Source organism: Quercus lobata, chromosome 6, assembly GCF_001633185.2.
Source record: "Quercus lobata isolate SW786 chromosome 6, ValleyOak3.0 Primary Assembly, whole genome shotgun sequence".
NCBI lineage: Eukaryota > Viridiplantae > Streptophyta > Magnoliopsida > Fagales > Fagaceae > Quercus > Quercus lobata.
The window spans coordinates 40,350,228-40,370,047 of NC_044909.1; the positions used below are offsets into that span (position 1 = coordinate 40,350,228).

At 45.3% G+C, this 19,820-nt stretch overlaps 1 protein-coding gene across 1 annotated transcript; it reads left to right on the forward strand.

The window, feature by feature from the left end:
* Nucleotides 1-3,390: 3,390 nt before the first annotated feature.
* LOC115950283 (serine/threonine-protein phosphatase 7 long form homolog) lies at nucleotides 3,391-19,556 on the forward strand. The gene is made up of 6 exons (XM_031067506.1): nucleotides 3,391-3,501; nucleotides 3,606-4,369; nucleotides 17,504-17,594; nucleotides 17,708-18,100; nucleotides 18,313-19,142; nucleotides 19,380-19,556. Exons 1-6 carry the CDS (start codon nucleotides 3,391-3,393, stop codon nucleotides 19,381-19,383), a joined length of 2,193 nt encoding a protein of 730 aa, XP_030923366.1. The 3' UTR covers nucleotides 19,384-19,556.
* The last annotated feature ends 264 nt before the right edge of the window (nucleotides 19,557-19,820 follow it).

A 19,820-nucleotide genomic window follows, 5' to 3' on the forward strand; every position in this document is an offset into this window, starting at 1 on the left:
TAAAAACAATGAAACCATATATTTTACACTGATAAAAAGATGTCTGCAACCTAGCCAGTGAATTTTGTTGGAGTCGTGTGCAAGTTTCGAAGTTAGGATGCAATCTTTCTTTTCTTCTTTCTTTCTTTCTTTTTAAGTAAGTTTTGGCCCTAAGGTGAGGGAGAAGGAGAGATTCAAACTAGTGGCCTCCAGTTTTCATGAGGCGTGGTCCCCAACATAGATCATAGCTGGCCTTTAGAAACTGTATAATAATTAATACATTCTAGCTTAAACAGTGTCCAATCTTTAACTTCTATAAACATTAGCTTTAAACAGAATGTTGAGATGTTTAGAAACAATTGCAAAACTTAAATAGAGAACAAGTGCCATATAATTAGCAAGTTAAACCATATGAGCAGCTATACATGCATGCATACACATGCTCGAGAACAACTAAAGAGACAAATTGACATAGAAGATGCCCAACAACATTAAATCAACAAAATATTGCCTGTTCGATAGACCATTTTCCTTCAAATAGTTGAAAGTCTCCTTCAATCATCTTAAACTCAATATCACGCTTTTGACCAAAAGGAAGGCTTTCAAGTTCTCTTTCATAACAATCAACAATTCCTTTCGCATTAAATTTCAGCCCAAATGCCAAGTTTTGCTGTCCAATCTGTTTTAAAGGTTGTAATTGCACAGTAAGTAGGATCAAAGGCAAAAGGTCAGAACTAAACTTAGCGGAAAACTTGTTTCAAGATGAGGTCTGCAGTCTATGTCACATAACAATATCAATGTGTGGTAAAACAAGAGGCATAGGGTGATTTAGGAAAAAACATTGAGTGCATTGCACTTGAAATAACCCATGCTGACACAAAGAGGTAAACAATGGAAAACTTGTTTCAAGATAAGGTCTTCAGTTTATGTCACATAACAATATCAATGTGTGGTAAAAAATGAGACAGAGGGTGAATTAGGAGAAAATAATGAGTGCATTGCACTCAAAATAACCCATGCGAACACAAGGAGCTAGCACACCAATGTGTTTAACATTGACTTGAGAATGAGAGCTACAATCAAGGACCTCAATCCTGAAACTTCAAATTTCAAACTCTTGGTTGGATCTAAAATTGCATACAGCCCCAAACATTCTCATTCCTCAGTAACCAATCATATGTGTCATAACTCAATAGTATCATCTTGCATACATTTAAACATTCATTAGATGAACTTATTGAAACAATTACATAATAGGCATCTATGTATTAAACTTCCCCAATATCGGAGCCCGAACAAACTTTCATACTTGCTGACAACCTTATGGCCAATGGTCAAAGTGCTTTATGATGTAGATTGTTCCCCCAAACCTTCATGCGTTCCATTAAAGACTAGTACTTCAAAACCTAACTATATATGTGTAGGTACTGCAAAGATTCAAGAATCAGTTTAGGGACCTGTTGGTAAGGTTTTGTTTCCTAAAATTCAAACGATTAGATGTACTTATTACTTTAAAGATCGTATTGGTATTTATCAACAAAGCTTATTTTGCTCTAGGAATATTACAATGAAATTTGTCAACATTAATTTGTAATTATTAGAATTATGATTAAATTCACAATTTCCCAAAACCTTAAGTTTATGGGACAATTGGTAATTTACAATAGAATTAGAGGAATTTACAATAAAAAGGAAGAAGAAGATAAACAAAAGCCATTAAAAAAGGACCTTTATAGCACCATCTGAAGTCAGTAAACAGGAAGCTCCCTGCCCTCAATAAGTACAGCTTTTCCCTCTTCCTCTATATACACCATACCAACTACAAAGGACCTTCGTCTGTAGTTAGCCACCAAATCCAACAGTGATCTAGGTATACTGCCACAGACACAGGCACAGAGCAAAACAGAAAAGAGAGAAAACAATTCCTAGAACTGTAGACTGGACCCAAAGATGGCACAAAACATCACTTCAATGCATGGAACACCAACAAGTGATAAAATGACATCTCTTGATCATACTTCCACCATAAGTATATACAACAAAGCTTTAATGAGCCTAAGAAGGATATGTTCAAGGGAACCCCAAATCACAAATATTTTGCCAAGGGAAAGCATTGCTCTAGACAAAATGTTTTATGGTTTGCAAAAGTCTTTGCTTGTGCAGGCAGAACAGATATGGCTAGGGTATTAGTATCTTTTAGCCAGAAAATGCATTTTGTATTGATAAGAGGAATTTTCAAATAGCCTAATCACTAAAATCTATTGAGCAATAGTATATGAACAATAATATACCTCCCATGTACTAGAGCTATGCCCTCTTCAAGATTTCTAATAAGGTCTTATCATATACCAAAAATTTACTCAAGTACGTATTCAGCTTCCTAGGTCAGAGGTCTCTGAGATAAATTATGCAGAACATGCTCCTCTGGGTAACAAAGTCACAATGCCTATACATTAGTGCATAAATGAACAGAGGATGCAGAAATTGAGTGATGACAGATTCTGCATCTTTTGAGCCAAACAGATGAAACTCGTAATTACAAGGCCGTGTCTCAATTATAACTAGTAACCTTTCTGTGTCATAATGAATTTGTATAAACAGTTTCATAATAGGAAAAAGCTGCTAATTATCACACTATTTAATAACCTTTAATTGGATTAATATATTGAAAATTCCACAATTGTATTATATATTTTATTTGTTCTTACTATGGACACCTATTTTTGTATTAATAGGATTTTTTTTATTGTCTAATCCATGAACTTATGTTTTATGTATACTTTTAAATGAGATAATAATTAAAGTCTAATAATTTTGATATTTAAAACACATAAAAAAAAAGTAATTAAGAAATTTACTTATTATGTGGTTGTCATGACATCAATCACAATTATTATGATGTCATTTTTTTTTTTTGGAGAAGAATTATCATGTCAATTTGTAAGCATTTTGTAATAAAATTGATATAAAAAAATTGTTTCTTTCATTCAAAAATTAATTTATTTAGTTGTTGATATGAAATCAATCAATAGTATTTAATACATTAGTTTCTTTTTTCTTTTTCTTTTTTTATGTTCCTCAATTACCCTTTAATCTCATGTTTGATAGTAAGTTTATCAAAGCCCTTCATTGTCTTGTGGTATTTGTAACTAAGCATTATTCTGTGTGTGATCTTCTTTTAAAAAATAAAAATAAATACAAAAACTGCGTGTGTTCAAAACTGTAACCTTAAAAATAAAATCCTAAGTCTAAAAAGCTTTGTGTTCATATTGGCCTCTTTTGGTTTAGTCTTTCATCTTTTATTGAATTCTCATTGTACAAAGTGGCTTTAGTTGCTCTAACTCATACCTATATATTTAAGCATATTGTGTGTTCAATTTTGAAATTAACTGCTTATCATTCTTCTTCAGTATGGCTGCTGCAAATGCTGGACGCATTGACTATACACAGCCTGGACCCATTGACGACTCAGTGTTGACACAGCAGGCGACGCATCGGTCCGAAGCTATTTGGAATGGGCGGGTAAAACACTCAACTAAAACAGTAACTTGTGCACATGCATTTAATCCATACAATGTACACATATTTGCATATACTATATTAATCCATGATTTTGTTATGTGCAGGATCCAGGGTCCATTACCTGCCGTAGTTGTAGTTCAGAGTTCTCCAAGCAACCTCCAATGGTGGACGACCAAGTGAGGAACATCATCACCACAGTTGGTTTGGAGGGACTCCTGTGGGTCCCGGGTAGAGAGATTGACAATGGCCTGATAACGGCCTTAGTGGAGCGATGGCGGCCCGAGACTCACACCTTTCACATGCCACATGGTGAGGTGACCATCACATTGCAAGATGTGGAGGTTCTTCTCGGGCTTCCTGTTGATGGTGACGCTATAACAGGGAGCACACAAAAAACTTGGGTGAATGTGTGCCGGGACTTCCTTGGCTTTCAACCTGTAACTCAAAATAACCATAAGCAACTTGATGGGCAAAGGATTCTCATCAACCGCCTTTTGGAGGAAGTTGCTAACCCATTGCCGCCTGATGCTGAAGAGGATCAGCTGCATAAGTACGCACGATGCTACATCCTAGCGCTATTGGGGGACACAATATTCATGGACAAATCCGGCAATAGGGTGCATCTAATGTGGGTGCAGCAGTTGGAAGACCTTCACAATCCACGAAGGTATAGTTGGGGAAGTGCTTGCCTTGCATGGTTGTATCGAGAGCTATGCAGGGCAAGCGAGGACACCAGTCAGATTGGTGGGTGCTTGTTGTTGCTCCAGTACTGGGCATGGGCCAGGTTCCCCTATTTGTGCCCGACAGTTGAGCGAGGCTCGCCAGTGGGTGCTTACGGTCCTCTAGTACGTGGTCCACTATCCCTGAAGTAAGTCTCTACCTCATACTGCTATAACATACTGTCTTCACCAAAGCACGAGTCTTATATTATGTTTTGAGTTCTTTTTCTATTTGGTTCTAACTTCTTCTTGACGAATTTTATTTGCTATTTGAAGTCGTAGTCTCTTTAGGTTATTTATAAAGGCTTTATTGTAATCAGTAACACTCATAGAGAGAGTCTCTTTAGGTTATTTATAAAGAATGTAAAAGACACTACATATAATGAGTAAGAGGTGAATCAGCATAAATGCTTTAATTTTATTATATATGTATAATTATTATATGAATTATAGTATTATATAAATTTTCAAAATGTTTGCACATTATGATGCACAATACCAAAAAAAGAATATAATAATAATAATTGATTCCCAATATGATTCTTGTAAGAACCAAGTACGAGGCCTATGGGCCTTGGATTATTATGGGCTCACAATCTATTTGTAGTGGGCTTGAAGATTTCCTACTATGGGTCGTTCTCGGCAGAGACTCAAAGCAACGCCCAGTTTGATGTCCACTCTTTCACTCTTTTCTCTCCAAAAAAAATCCCCTTTCTTCTCCCATCTTTCTTCTATTTATAGCCAAGGTTAGTGGGAAGATCATGATTACAGCCACCGTTTGTGCCATTGAAGGTCCAATATCATTTGATTTAAGTGGATGTTTAGGTGAGAGGGCGGTGCTGCATTTATGATCTTGGAACTTGATTCCATCTGGACCGATAATGCTTGGCAGCACCGTCTCCCGTGCATACCACATTTTCCCGGGAATAACTCATGTACATGACCGGGAACGTTTGACCGAGCCCACCTTGGAACTTAATACCCTACACCTGTTTGTTATTTATGAATCCCCGGGAATGGCGTAGGACGACTGGACCTTTCGGCTGGGCCTGTGGCCAAAGCCAGTACGGGACAAGGCCCAGGGCCTGTATGGGTCTGGGATCACCGCACTGTACAATTGGGGCAGGGCCCGGGGTCTGTATGGGCCTAAGGTCTCGGTGCCGTACAATAGCCCCCCCTTGATTCATACTCGGTCATCGAGAAGAATCAAGGAGCAGCATGGGACCTTTTGACCTCGGGAGTCTTTTAGCCTGGGACTTCTGGCCGTCATTTCTCATTTAATATTCATCTCAAAAGACGCGCCGTTTCGCGGCGCCAGGCGCAGTCGTCATTATTGCCTGACGGTTCGAGAACCGAAGCGACGTGCGGATTGGTTATGCTTGGCGTTCGTTGGACTGCTCGTAGACCGCGCCCATTTAATGCTTGATTCAGACGCTTCTTCTTCCTCCATTCATTTTTCTTTCCTCTATAAATAACCTCCCTCTGAACAGCATCCCATTTTTCCTCTGCCAATCTTTAGAGCTCTTTTTCTCTGCCGACCACATTTCTGTGCGCTTGCTTACCCAGTGTTCTTTTCCTCCTTAGAACCCAAAGTAAGTTTTTCTTCCCCTTCCTTTTCCTTTCAACTTTCATTTCTTTGAGTTTACTTTCGCATTTTTAGGCGTTATAGATGGGTTACTCTTACCTCCTAGAGTCCCCGGCTGCTTTGGCCACCTTTAGGAGTAAATTTAACATTCCCAATGACGTGGATGTGGCCTACTGCCATGAGAGCGATATTGAACTCCACCGAGGGCATGGTATAGCCTTCTTTCCTTTGATGTCCATTCTAGAAGGTGGGGTCAGGTTTCCCGTGGATCCCCTCTTAATAAACACACTCACTTACTACGGGCTGTGCCCGGACCAACTTCCCCCCAACTTTTACCGGGTAGTTAGTTGCGTCAGTAAGTTGAACCACACCTTTAACTTACAGTTAGACCACCATGACATTAACCAAATGTATAGGCTCTGTGGGAGCAAAGCCACCGGTTATTACCTAAAGACAAGGGATGCACGGGTACGGCTGATATCATGCCTACCTGATTCGAACAGGAACTCCGCCAATGAGTTCGTTAGGGTGAGCGGCAATTGGTTTGCCGGGGAGTTTCCTTGCCCCCTTACGCCGCGTGAAGTGGGTTCGTTCCATCCCCTTCATATAACTGCTTTCTTTCGCCTCTCATTTTCTTCCTCTCGGTAAAAAGAATTTTTATGATTAGAGACTAATGCGTCATTTGATCTTTTGCAGACGGCAAAGTGTTTGTGCAGGACCTCAGAGTCGTCCACGCCAAAGACTTAAACTTCGTCCTCCGCTCTGAGATATACGTGCATTGGGACGGGCAACTCCGGGCTTCGCATTTGATCCTCGGTGTGGAGCCGGTTTATTCTACTTGGCAGCCGTTCAAGCAGGCCCTGATAGTTGACAGCCCCCTGCTGTCGTATATAGACGTTCGGTACGTGAACTTTTTACCGCCGAGTCTTACAACCGGGGAAGCGAGGGAATTTGGCCGGCGGGTTACTCGCGCAGACGAGCTAGCCCCTTTGAGAGACGAATCCGCGGAAAAAGCATCCCGGCGCATCAGGGAGTTAGCCCACGAAGCCGTGCAGCAAGGCCAAGCGCAAGAGCAGCCAATCCCCGAGAATCCGGTCGCCGTGAACCAACAACAAGTGATAGAAGCGGCCGCCCTTTTAGCTAGAGCTGCCCGGCCTAAGGGAAAGATGGTATCTAGAAAAGTGCTGTCGGTAGAACGGTTTGTGCCCGGTGCCAGACAATCCAATCAGCCCCCTCCTCCCGAGGGCCGGGGTCAAGTGCCGCAGCCTTCACCCCCACCGCAGGCCGGATGTGCCCGGAAGAAGCAAAAGGTCACCGATCAACCTTCCACTTGCCCGGGCGAGGTCGCTGCCCAGACTCCTCCCCGTCCAACAGGTGGTATTGTTATCCGTGAGCCGCCGACTGAAGCCGGCACGGGGGGCGCGTCCTCCTCCCAAGTGGCTCCTGCGTGGGAGCCGAAGATCCTTTTGGACGGCAAACCATTGCCGTCAACCGCCTGCATTCGGATGTGGGATAAAGGCGAGGGCGGCCGTATTGCCCAATCTTTGGCCGAAGCTCTCCAACTTCCCGAGGATGTGCATGCTTTCGAGGATGGATCCGAGGAGTCCGTAGGGCGCCGGTTAGAGTGGCACGCCATTGCGGTAATTTTTTTTGTCTATCTAGTTCTTCATACAGGTTTCCTTTTGCCTTTTTTCTAACTTTTGTCCTTGCTAGGCTGCTCAAATGGCCCACATTGTGGCTGCTCGGGCACGGGAGCTTGCTGAGGAGAGCGAGCGCGAGAAGGAGGCGCGCGAGGCGGCGGTGAAAACGGCTAAGGAAAAACTGAAGGCCGCCGACTCTGCTGAGAAAAAGGCTGCAGTTGCCGAGAAGAACCGGTCCCTGGCCGAGAAAAGGTGTGCGGAGCTCCTAACCCAGCAGAATGAGACGGAGCTTAAGCTAGCCCAAGCCATCAGCCTTAACACCTCCAATGCCGAGGAGATAGCTGACCTTAGGGCAGGCTTGGCAGCCGCGGAGCAGAAATGGTATGATGTCGGCTTTGCTGATGCCGAAAACTCTGTAGAGCCAGTGGTTGCTCGGGCTAGGAATATGGGCTTTGAGGCCGGGTGGTTTGCCGCCCTTCAGGCAATGGGTGTTCCTGAGGATTCGCATCTGAGAGACCCCGGCCAAATCCCATTCCCGAGCCCCGCCCCTGCTGCTCAGGGTACCCCGGTGGCGATTGACGAGGAAGAGACAGCCAGTATGAGGGAGCTGGTTGAGCAAATCGATGCTCACGCCGAGCCTGAGGAAATGGAAGTCACCAGTATCCCGACTGTGCAGGAGCTTCTCGGTGAGGCCCCGCCTTTTTCTTTGGCCGGCCAGCAGGAAGTGATACCGCCGAACCAACCTCCCCGCTAATTTTGCTTTTATCTTGCTTGCTCATTTTTATTTTATTAGTTTTACTTGCTCACGTCACCGGGATGCGGTGACCGAACATTTGTTTTATTTTGTTGGTTTTATTTGCCTATGTCACCGGGATGTGGTGACCGAACAATTGCTCTACTTTAATTAGAAGTCCGTTTTCTTTTTCCGTTTGAATTTGTCGAATGAAATTATCTCTGTTCGTGTTTTGCTTGAACCACGCCAGTGCTATGGCTGCTTAATGTAATAGTACCCCCGAGAACCATTTACGCGGCGCTTAGTGTATTTTGAGAGCGCTTTTTGACTTAGTATTTGAAAAAGGGTCGGGTTAGGCTTTGGCTGAACCGGGAATCGAGCCGAGGGTCAGGTTTTCGTACTTAGAGAATTATTTGTAGGTTTCCACCTGCTCGGCGATAGTGATCGAGCCGAGGATCAGGTTTCTATCCTTAGATTATTATTTGTAGGTTTCCGCCTGCTCGGCGATAGTGATCGAACCGAGGGTCAGGCTTCTGTCCTTAGAGACTTATCTGTACGTTTCCACCTGCTCGGCGATAGTGATCGAGCCGAGGATCAGGTTTCTGTCAGATTATTATTTGTAGGTTTCCGCCTGCTCGGCGATAGTGATCGAACCGAGGGTCAGGCTTCTGTCCTTAGAGACTTATCTGTAGGTTTCCACCTGCTCGGCGATAGTGATCGAACCGAGGGTCAGGCTTCTGTCCTTAGAGACTTATCTGTAGGTTTCCACCTGCTCGGCGATAGTGATCGAGCCGAGGATCAGGTTTCTGCCCTTAGATTATTATTTGTAGGTTTCCGCCTGCTCGGCGATAGTGATCGAACCGAGGGTCAGGCTTCTGTCCTTAGAGACTTATCTGTAGGTTTCCACCTGCTCGGCGATAGTGATCGAGCCGAGGATCAGGTTTCTGTCCTTAGATTATTATTTGTAGGTTTCCGCCTGCTCGGCGATAGTGATCGAACCGAGAGTCAGGCTTCTGTCCTTTGAGATTTGATGGTGATTCTTCCGGCGTACGGCTAAGGAATGAAAAATAGCTTATACAAAAGGATTCATCATGCTCTTAATTTCAATGGGATACAAGTAATGGCTTACACCGATGATTATGCGTAGAACTTCTTCAAGTTGTTGGCGTTCCATGGTCGGGGGAGTGGCCTCTCGTCAAGGTCTTCCAAGTAGTAGGCCCCTGCACCCGCAATAGCTGTGACTCTGTATGGTCCTTCCCAACTCTGAGCGAGCTTCCCTGCAGTCAAGTCCCGCATGTTTCCCACTACCCTTCTTAATACTAGTTCCCCGGCAATGAACTCCCTGCTCTTTACATTTCGGTTGTACCTTTGGGCCAGCTTCTGTTGATACTCGGCAAGACGTATGGTCGCAGCCTCCCTGCATTCTTCTAGCCAATCCAAACGCTCCATCATCAGGTCGGCGTTCTGTACGGGGTCAAACCCGGCGACCCGTGCACTGCATAAGCTCACCTCGGTTGGTATGACTGCTTCCGAGCCGTATGTCAGGGAGAACGGGGTTTCACCCGTGGATCTCCTAGGGGTCGTGCGGTACGCCCATAATACACTGGGTAGCTCTTCCGCCCATCTTCCCTTTGCTCCGTCCAACCTTCTTTTGAGCCCGTTCAAGATAGTCTTGTTTACCGCTTCAGCTTGGCCGTTGCTTTGTGGGTATGCCGGGGTTGAATACTTGTTTTTGATGCCAAGCTTACTACAAAAGCTCCGGAAAGCATTGCTGTCGAACTGCAGCCCATTGTCTGATACCAGCGAATTCGGCACCCCAAACCGTGTAACTATGTTTTTCCATACAAATTTTTTCACGTCGGAATCCCGGATATTAGCCAAGGCCTCTGCTTCAGCCCACTTTGTGAAGTAATCTACAGCCACCAATACAAAACGGCGGTTCCCCGTTGCCCGGGGGAAAGGCCCAAGGATGTCAAGCCCCCATTGTGCAAATGGCCACGGGCTGCTGACAGGATTTAGCTGTCCTGCAGGTTGATGGATCATTGGGGCGTGCTTTTGACATTGTTCGCAACTTCGTACGTATTCGGCGGCATCCTTCTGCATCTGTGGCCACCAAAACCCCTGTGTCATTGCTCGGTGTGCCAAAGATCGTCCCCCGGCATGCCCGCCGCACACTCCCTCATGCAGCTCGGTCAGGAGCTCTTTGACCCTGTCTGGATGTAGGCATAAGAGGTAAGGGCCTGCAAAGGATCTTCGGTACAATTTTCGGTCTGAAGACAGCCAGTATCTGGGAGCCATTCGCCGAATCTTGTTGGCCTCGGCCTCATTCTCCGGAACTTTATCCTCGGCAAGGAAGTCTATGATCGGGCTCATCCAACTTGGACCAGCTACTGCCACCTGCGCAATCTCTACTCCGGCTTGGTCGGGAACATTCTTCACCTGGATGCTTGGCTCCTTTACAAGTTCTACCGTGATGAGCCTTGGCGTATCCTCAGTAGCCGATGAGGCTAACGTGGCAAGAGAGTCAGCGTGCTTGTTTTGTGACCGGGCTACCTGGGATATCTTTACCGTTCCAAACTGACCGATAATCTGCTTTGCCGCGCCGAGATAAGCTTTCATTCTGGGGTCCCGAGCTTCGAAGTCCCCAGTGATCTGATAAACCACCAGTCGAGAATCAGAGTAGATCTCTATGTCCTTGGCGCCCAGATGTAATACTGCCCTCAATCCGGCCAACATGGCTTCGTATTCGGCTTCGTTGTTCGAGGCTTTGAACCCCAGTCTGAGGGAGTGTTCCAGTCGTATACCCTCCGGGGTGACAATGACAATACCAGCCCCGGCCCCCATAGCATTCGATGCACCGTCCACAAATAACCTCCATGGGCGAATCTCCGCACTACAGATTATTTTGCCTTCGTCCTTGGGTGTAAACTCTGCGATGAAGTCAGCCAGAACCTGTCCCTTCACCGAGCTTCTAGGCCGGTATCTTATGTCAAACGATCCCAGCCGAGTCCCCCACTTGGCAATCTGCCCTGTGAAGTCTGATCTCTTCAATAGTGACTGCAATGGATACTCGGTGAGGACGAACACTGTGTGTGCCTGGAAGTAATGTGGCAACTTTCTCGTGGCGTGCACCAGAGCCAAAACTAACTTCTCGAGAGGCAGGTACCTTGTCTCGGCATCGACCAAGGTTTTGCTCACGTAATACACCGGCATCTGCACTCCCCGGTCCCTTAGCAACACAGCACTTACCGCATGGTCGGTGACAGCGAGATACATAAACAGATCCTCTCCGGGATCCGGGGCCGTCAACCTCGGCGCCTTTGCCAAATATTCCTTTAGCTCTCGAAAGGCTTCATCGCAGCTCTCGTCCCATAGAAACCCCTTCCACTTTTTCAGAAGCTGATAAAAAGGCCGGCAACGGTCGGCAGACTTGGAGATGAATCTGTTCAGGGCCGCTAGCATTCCAGTGAGCACTTGCACCTCTTTGGGATTGCTTGGTGGTTTGAGGCGGTTCACGGCTTCTATCTGGTCGGGGTTAGCTTCTATACCCCGAGTAGAGATCAGATACCCCAGGAACTTACCAGCCCCCACTCCGAAAGTGCACTTTTCGGCATTCAAGCGCAATTTATACCGACGTAGTATCTCAAACACTCCCCGGAGATCTTCGGTGTGCTGCGACTCAATTCTGCTTTTCACCACCATATCATCGATATAAACTTCAACCGTGCATCCAATTTTTTCTCGGAACATTCTCGTCATCATTCTCTGATACGTAGCCCCGGCGTTCTTTAGTCCGAACGGCATGACCTCGTAGTGATAATTTGCATTCGGGGAGATAAATGCAGTCTTTTCTCGGTCTTCGGGCGCCAAGGCAATTTGGTGGTAGCCCTGGAAGGCATCCAGGAAGCTCATCCTCGGATGCCCGTACGTTGCATCTACTAGCTGGTCAATCTTGGGCATCGGGAATGGGTCCTTGGGACATGCCTTGTTCAAGTCTGTGAAATCCACACAAACTCTCCATTTCCCGTTCTTCTTCTTTACCACGACAGTGTTTGCCAACCACTTCGGGAAGAATATCTCCTTTATGGCTCCGGCATCCTTCAGCCGCTGTACCTCCAGGTTTACTGCCTCGACGTGTTCCCTCGACGCTCTTCTCGGTTTCTGCTTCTTTGGGGGGAATAACGGATCCACGTTGAGTCTGTGGACAATGAACTCGGGATCTACGCCGGGCACTTCATACGGGCTCCACGCAAAAACGTCCACGTTTTGCAATAAGAACAGCAACATATCTACCCTTTCCCGGTCGTTCATGCTTGTACCTATCTGGAAATACTTGTCAGCATCTGGGAGAATCCTTACCTTCAGCACCTCCTCGGCCACGTCCGCCCCAGCTTCCCCCTGGGGTTTCTGTAATTGCTATGAATTTTCTTTCTCGTTCTCCTCAGTTCGACCGAGCTGTTCGTTCTCCCACCGGACCGCGGCGACGAGGCACTGCCTCGCCACCTGCTGATTCCCCCTTACCACGGCAACTCCATTCTCGGTAGGAAATTTCACTTTTACGTGAAGGGTGGACGGGACAGCCCCCATTGCGTGAATCTACGGCCTTCCCAGGATTGCGGTGTATGGTGCGAATGATCGGACCACTATAAATGTAACTATAACTGTCTTGCCTTCCATGTTCACTGGGAGAGAGATCTGCCCCTCGGGAATTACAACCCTCCCATCAAACGAGACCAACGGCGTGTCATACTTCGCCAAATCCTGGGTCTTTAACCCTAGCCCTTCAAAGAGATCCGGGTACATGACGTCGGCTCCGCTTCCTTGATCAATCATCACCCTCTTCACCAGGAATCCGCCTATCCGGGCTGTCACCACCAAAGCATCGTCGTGGGGTTGGACCGTCCCCTCGAAATCATCTTCTCCGAACGAGATGGTCGGCCGTCCACCTTTTTTCTTCTTTTTGGATGATTCTCCTTCCGCGCAGGCTACTGTCAGTATCCTTTTAGCCGCTGCTGCCCTTCTTGGTGCGGCATGGATGACTTCGATTACCCCCAGGGGTGGTGGAAGGGGATTCCTTTTCTGTTGGGATCCCTGCCCGGTTTCTCGGTTAACGGAATCTGTTACAAACTCTTTTAAGTACCCGGCCCTTGCTAGCTGTCCGAGATGATCTTTTAATACCCGGCACTGTTCAGTCGTGTGCCCCTTGTCTCTGTGATAGGTGCAGTATAAGTTTTGGTTCCTCCGAGATGGGTCGCCCCCCATTTTGTTCGGCCACCTGAAGAATGGCTCGTCTTTGATCCGTTCCAGGATCTTGTGAACTGGCTCTTTAAACACCACATTGACCCCGTCGATCTGCCCCTCTGGTCCCTGCATTCTGAAGTCTCGTTTCGGTTTTGCCGGCAAAACGTTTTGCCGAGATCTCCCCACTAAAGGAGCTTTCCCCCTGCTTTGCAACCGGTCATCTTCCAGGCGTTTGTACTCCTCTATGCGTCTCATCAGTTGCCTCATGTCCTCGGGGGGTCTTCTCGTCAGTGACTCCCGTAATTCAGAATCCTCAGGGAGCCCCATTCTGAAGGTGCTTGCCGCAATTTTCTCGTTTCCTCCACCAATCTCGTTATAGAGTTCCCAGTATCGGCTGGCATAACTCCGAAGGGTTTCCCCAACCCTCATCTTCATGGAAAGTAGTGCGTCAACCGGCTGTTGCACCCGGCTACATGTCACGAACCTGCTGCCGAATTCCTGAATCAGCTCGGCAAAGCTGTGTATGGAGCCCTTCCGCAAACCATTGAACCATCTTAGTGCCGTGGAACCGAGACTAGAGGGAAAAACCTTACACATTAATGCATCGTTGTGCGCATGCAAAGACATCATGTGGATGTAATGGCTAACATGCTCCACGGGGTCTGTCCTTCCCTCATACGAATTGAATGGTGGTCGTGTGAATCTGCTCGGCATAGGGGCCCGTTCAATTTCATCGGAAAACGGTGACCGGGCAGCCATCCGTAGAGCCCGGCTCATTGCGTCCATGGAGGCATTGTGGTGTAGTCGTTCTTCCGGTGATTCTGATCCTTGGTGATCATAACCGTGCGACCGTGAGCGGTTCCGTCGATTGCGTGGTTCCCGTGATTGCCGGTGCGACTCTTGGGAGCGCGACCGGTCTCGGGACCGATGCGTATTAGACCGGCTGGAGGCCTCACCCTGGTTTCTCCTTTGCTGGGAGTTGCGATTCCTTTCATCTCGCCGAACCCTTGCTTCCAGCTCTAGGTCCATTACCAGTCTGCGTAACCGTTCCAGCTCTCGGTCCCTTTCGTCATGCCGCCGATGCGCCGAGACGTCCGAAACCGTCCAGTGTGTCTGAGCCGATCCTTCTCCTTGTCCGGACCCTTCCTCCCTTCTTGAGTGCTCCCTATCTTCCCGCCTTTTTTGCCTTCTCTCCCTCCATGTTGACCCCCGAGAAGATCCCATGGAGCCGCTTGGTGCACGCTCCTCAGACATCCTCGTCGTTTGAGTCCCAGTCGAACTACAGCTTTGTAGGAGGGCCCCACGGTGGGCGCCAATTGTAAGAACCAAGTACGAGGCCTATGGGCCTTGGATTATTATGGGCTCACAATCTATTTGTAGTGGGCTTGAAGATTTCCTACTATGGGTCGTTCTCGGCAGAGACTCAAAGCAACGCCCAGTTTGATGTCCACTCTTTCACTCTTTTCTCTCCAAAAAAAATCCCCTTTCTTCTCCCATCTTTCTTCTATTTATAGCCAAGGTTAGTGGGAAGATCATGATTACAGCCACCGTTTGTGCCATTGAAGGTCCAATATCATTTGATTTAAGTGGATGTTTAGGTGAGAGGGCGGTGCTGCATTTATGATCTTGGAACTTGATTCCATCTGGACCGATAATGCTCGGCAGCACCGTCTCCCGTGCATACCACATTTTCCCGGGAATAACTCATGTACATGACCGGGAACGTTTGACCGAGCCCACCTTGGAACTTAATACCCTACACCTGTTTGTTATTTATGAATCCCCGGGAATGGCGTAGGACGACTGGACCTTTCGGCTGGGCCTGTGGCCAAAGCCAGTACGGGACAAGGCCCAGGGCCTGTATGGGCCTGGGATCACCGCACTGTACAATTGGGGCAGGGCCCGGGGTCTGTATGGGCCTAAGGTCTCGGTGCCGTACAATTCTATATTTGACAACTACAATGCATTACACACACACACACACACAAATGCATCTATATGTGGAAATTTGTTTTACCATCTTTATTTGCATATTTCCACTAGGATTGAGCCCGTCAACAATGCAACCACAATCCCACCAATGATTTGTCTATTCAAGATGAAAGCCATTTCAAACAATATAAATCTAAATATTCCTTTTCAGTTTGGAACTTGGGGATTGTGCCTATAAGAAGCAAGAGAAGATATCGAAAAAACGTAATGATTAAAAGAAGTAGAGAAAACTCAGTTGGAAGGCCAATCAAAAAGGAATATAATATGTTACTTATATAGTTGGATGTTTTCATGTAAAGAGAGTTAGCATTATGACTGAGAATATAAAGTTCAACAGAAACCCCTAGAACAAAGAAATATATAATTGAGAATATATGTGGCCCATCTCCTGATTCATTAGGACTGTATTTAAGAAAGATCAAAATAAAACACTAGTGTGAAAGCTATTAGCAATATGAGCTTTTCAGTCAAGTTGTGTGGAACAATTTAATGGATGGGAATGTAAAACATTCAATGCCCTTCACGTTCAGCACCAAACCTTATCTCTTTGTTAAAGTTTCAAAGTGAATTATATTGAAGTAAGAAGCAAATTTAAACAGCTATGTATTCCAGCTCACACCATGCTATTGGGGCTTGGAGTATACAGTAAACATTTATAAATGTTCACAGCTGCCAATTAAGCTAGAAGATGGTTTGGGTTTCAAACCAACGTGATGACGTACCTTGGAAATTAACTGCAATTGTTAGGTTCTCTTAAAATGGTTACTCTGACTAGGAAAAAAAGAAAAAAAAGAAAACTACGAAGCACACACATTGACATAGATATCATTTTTGTTTGCGTGCCTCACAAGGAAGAAGACACTATTACTGGATAGCGAACCAACCAGAATTTATGGCTTTTACAACACATGCTTATGGGTTTGGTAAGTTGGTTCATAATTTGTTGCCTCTAAATTAGGGACGGACCCAAGTGAGGGCCTAAGGGAGCCTGGGCCCCCTTGGGCCCCAAAAAACAAAAACAAAAAAAAAATTAATTAGTAGCTTAAATTTTTTTTTTTAAAAAAAAAAAAAAAGCTTGCCCCACCTTAGTTTTTAGCTTAGGCCCCCCTCGTGAATTCCTAGCCCAGCCAGCCCCCCTTATGAAGTACATTTACAGCCCATATATTTACACATATGTTGAAAAATTAAGCCCATGACCCATGTAAATCAAGAAGAAGAAGAAGAAAACTCAGAAAAACCTAACAGAGAAAGTGAAAGTCTGAAAGATGAAGGAAAAAAGAAAAAAAGAAAAAAGTAAGGAAATTTAGGAGAGGCGAGACAAAGTCACAGAGAGATAGAGAGGCTGAGGCGAGGCAGTTGCTATTGCTACTTCATCTTCTTTTTCTTCTTTCTTCTTTTTCTTCTTCTTCTTCTTTCTCTTCGTTCGCTAGTCCTTCTTCAATTCTATTTTGAATTTTCATTGCCTTGTTTTGTGTTTTCTTTCTTGTTTTGTGAACCTAGCATGTGACTAGTTGTTGGAAATGACAAAGAGACTTGAAAAAAAAAGTTTTAGGCTTTGTTTATGTGGGTCCACACGTAATATATAAGTAATAAAACTAGTACTGCAATATTTAACTTGAGCTTTTATATTTCTGTTTTTTAATAGTAATTTTTTTAGAATATTTTAATAGAAAAATTGTTTTAATAGTTTTTTTTTTTTTTTTTTGAGAATCAATAGTATTATTATAATTATTGGGTAGAGTTTTAGACTTGAAATTGATATATTAGTTGAAATATGGACTTATAGTTTTAAGACTCAATAAATTATATGGATGTTGACTCATAATATATAAAGAAATATAAGCATATAAAATTTTTAATAAATAAAAAGTATAAAAAAGCTAACTTTGAATTAATTACTATTGCAATTCACATGACCTCACCCTCCACCTTACTTTCAATTTCCTTTTATTTCTTCATTTCTTCATCTTAAGTGATTACATTATTTCTTCAAATTTCAATTTCCTTTTATTTCCTTTTATTTCATATATGTGATTACATTATAGTTTTAACATTATCTCAGTACTTATTGATCCATTCTTCTTGATTGTAGGTGGTTGTGGGTCCCAAACAAGAAAAATAGGCCCGCCCACATCTTCAGGGACAGGTATCGCGAGCAACTAGCTTCCATGTTGCCAGACCAGGTATGAAAATGCCTTATTTTACGCTTTTACGAACGTCCATATAGGTTTCGTGAACTTTGAAATATAAACATTGTTCCCTAATGTGTTGTGTACTTCTTTTTTGGCTATTGTAGGTGGTGTGGCAGCCATATGAAGCTCATTTTGACGACCTCCCGCCCTGGTGTGTTGCAGGGAGGGCCGTATGGACGGCAACGGTGCCGCTTGTATGTTTCCACCTAGTAGAGAAACATACACCGGATCGTGTTGTTCGTCAATTCGGGATGATCCAAGAAATTCCCCGCGCTGTTAACACTGACAGAGTGCTTCATGGCATTGATTTGAGGGGGAAGATCGGTGTTAATTGGATGCAGAAGCATGCTGCGCATATCCTTGAGTGGGGTTATCGCTTTGATCGGCGTTGTGAAGCTGTGCTTGGTGATATGCCTCCAGAGCACGAGTACCATGACTGGTTCAAAAGGGTGACTCGGAGGTTCATCGATAGGCCTGGTGCTGTAGTGACTCTGCTGGTAACTTCTCAATCTCTTCTACATGTTACCGTATTTCTTACCATGAAACCACTGTTTAGAGAGCATGATGTTTGTTACTACATTTTTTGCTTACCACTTCATCTCCCTTTAATTTGCAATTATTAGTAGCAGAACCAACATTTATTTTATTATCAATTGGCATTGTTGATTTCGTATTGCAGGTCTAATATGTGTGGTTTTTCCATGTGCAGATTGAAGGATACGTCCGTTTATTGAGGCGTCATCCAGTGGGCACGGAGGACCACAACGACATTACTGAGGTGTTGACGGCAGTACAGGCGATGACACGTGTCCAACCTCCTATCCCTGAGGCCCCGATTGAGGAGGCAGCTATGCCTACCGGCCCAAGCACGAGCACAGCTCCGGCCGGATGTCAATCCCGTCCGCCTGTTGCTACCCCTCAGCTTCTCCCTACCCCCGATCCCTGTGCATCCACCCCACATGCATCCGCCAGCCCCACCATCCCTTCATCCATCCCACATCCATCCCCTACCGTCACCATCCCTTCACCCAACCCACATTCAGCTCCTACTGCCACCATCCCTTCACCTAGCCCACATCCAGCCCCTACGCCCACCATCCCTTCACCTAACCCACATCCAGCCCCTACGCCCACCATCCCTTCACCCGCCCACCATCCGTCTCCTTGCCCCACCATCCCTCCACCCACCCCACTTCCTTGTTCTGGGTCTGACGTCCGTCCACCCACCCCACAGTCATTTCTTCAGCTGTCACCGATTCCATCCTTTGACCTGGGTACCCCACCTGACATGCAGCAGGAGCCACCCTCCCATAGTTCGTTTAGTACCCCTTCTTCAGCCATTGACCCACCCCATGTTCAGGCTGAGCAGCCGGTTGGGTTACCTACAGCGGCTGAAGGTCGGCCTAAACGCATATCAAAGGCACCACCGTGTGGGACAGGGGGGCACAAACATGGACACAATGTTGGGCCCGAGGCATCTGACGAAGGACATGCAAGACCTCCTCCGCATTATACGAGACGGCGTAAGATTCAAAAAAGGTATCTGAAAGCTTAATGTGAAACAACACACTGTATTCCATTATTAATTCTCTTTTCACATTTCCATAAGATTATTTTTGTTTTCAATATGGTTTGAACCTACATTATTGGAACTAGGTGAATGCCTCAAATAAGGATATTTGTTGCAATTTTATTCCTTGCATCATTTGTTATTTTAATCTAGATATATTTTTATGATACCACAGTCTATTAATAGAACTTCTATTAATTTGACAGGTGATTGGTGTACCTGTTACACTGAATGGAGATCTGAAGAACCAGTTCGTGGAGACCAATGTTGGTTTTGATACAATATGTAAGGTATTAGTCATACTGGCCGGAGAGCATGCTGTGGTGCACGGATCCACGGCGGTGGCTGCTTCCCTTGACCTCTACACCTATGTATGTTTCTCTTTGATTGCAAAGGTTTTGATATAGTTAAAATACTTAACTGCATGTCAATGTAATTGTCATGTTTACAATATTTATTGATAGAGGTGTTCGTAACTTGCCTTGTTTCCCTGTTCATTGCTACTTTTATTTGGACCATGTAGTTCTGCCAAAGGGTATCATTTGATTGTCTTTTTGATTGATGGTTTCAGATGCTTGTTGATGATAAAGATCATAAAATTATGTAGTATTACATGCTCTGCTTAGGGGGGGGGGGGGGGAACTCTT

Bases quoted from the DNA above. Each gene is read 5' to 3' on its own strand.
- LOC115950283 (XM_031067506.1), top strand. From the start codon at position 3,391: ATGGCTGCTGCAAATGCTGGACGCATTGACTATACACAGCCTGGACCC. The intron at 17,595-17,707 runs GTATGAAAATGC...TGGCTATTGTAG, and splicing joins CTTCCATGTTGCCAGACCAG to GTGGTGTGGCAGCCATATGA. The intron at 18,101-18,312 runs GTAACTTCTCAA...TTCCATGTGCAG, and splicing joins GTGCTGTAGTGACTCTGCTG to ATTGAAGGATACGTCCGTTT.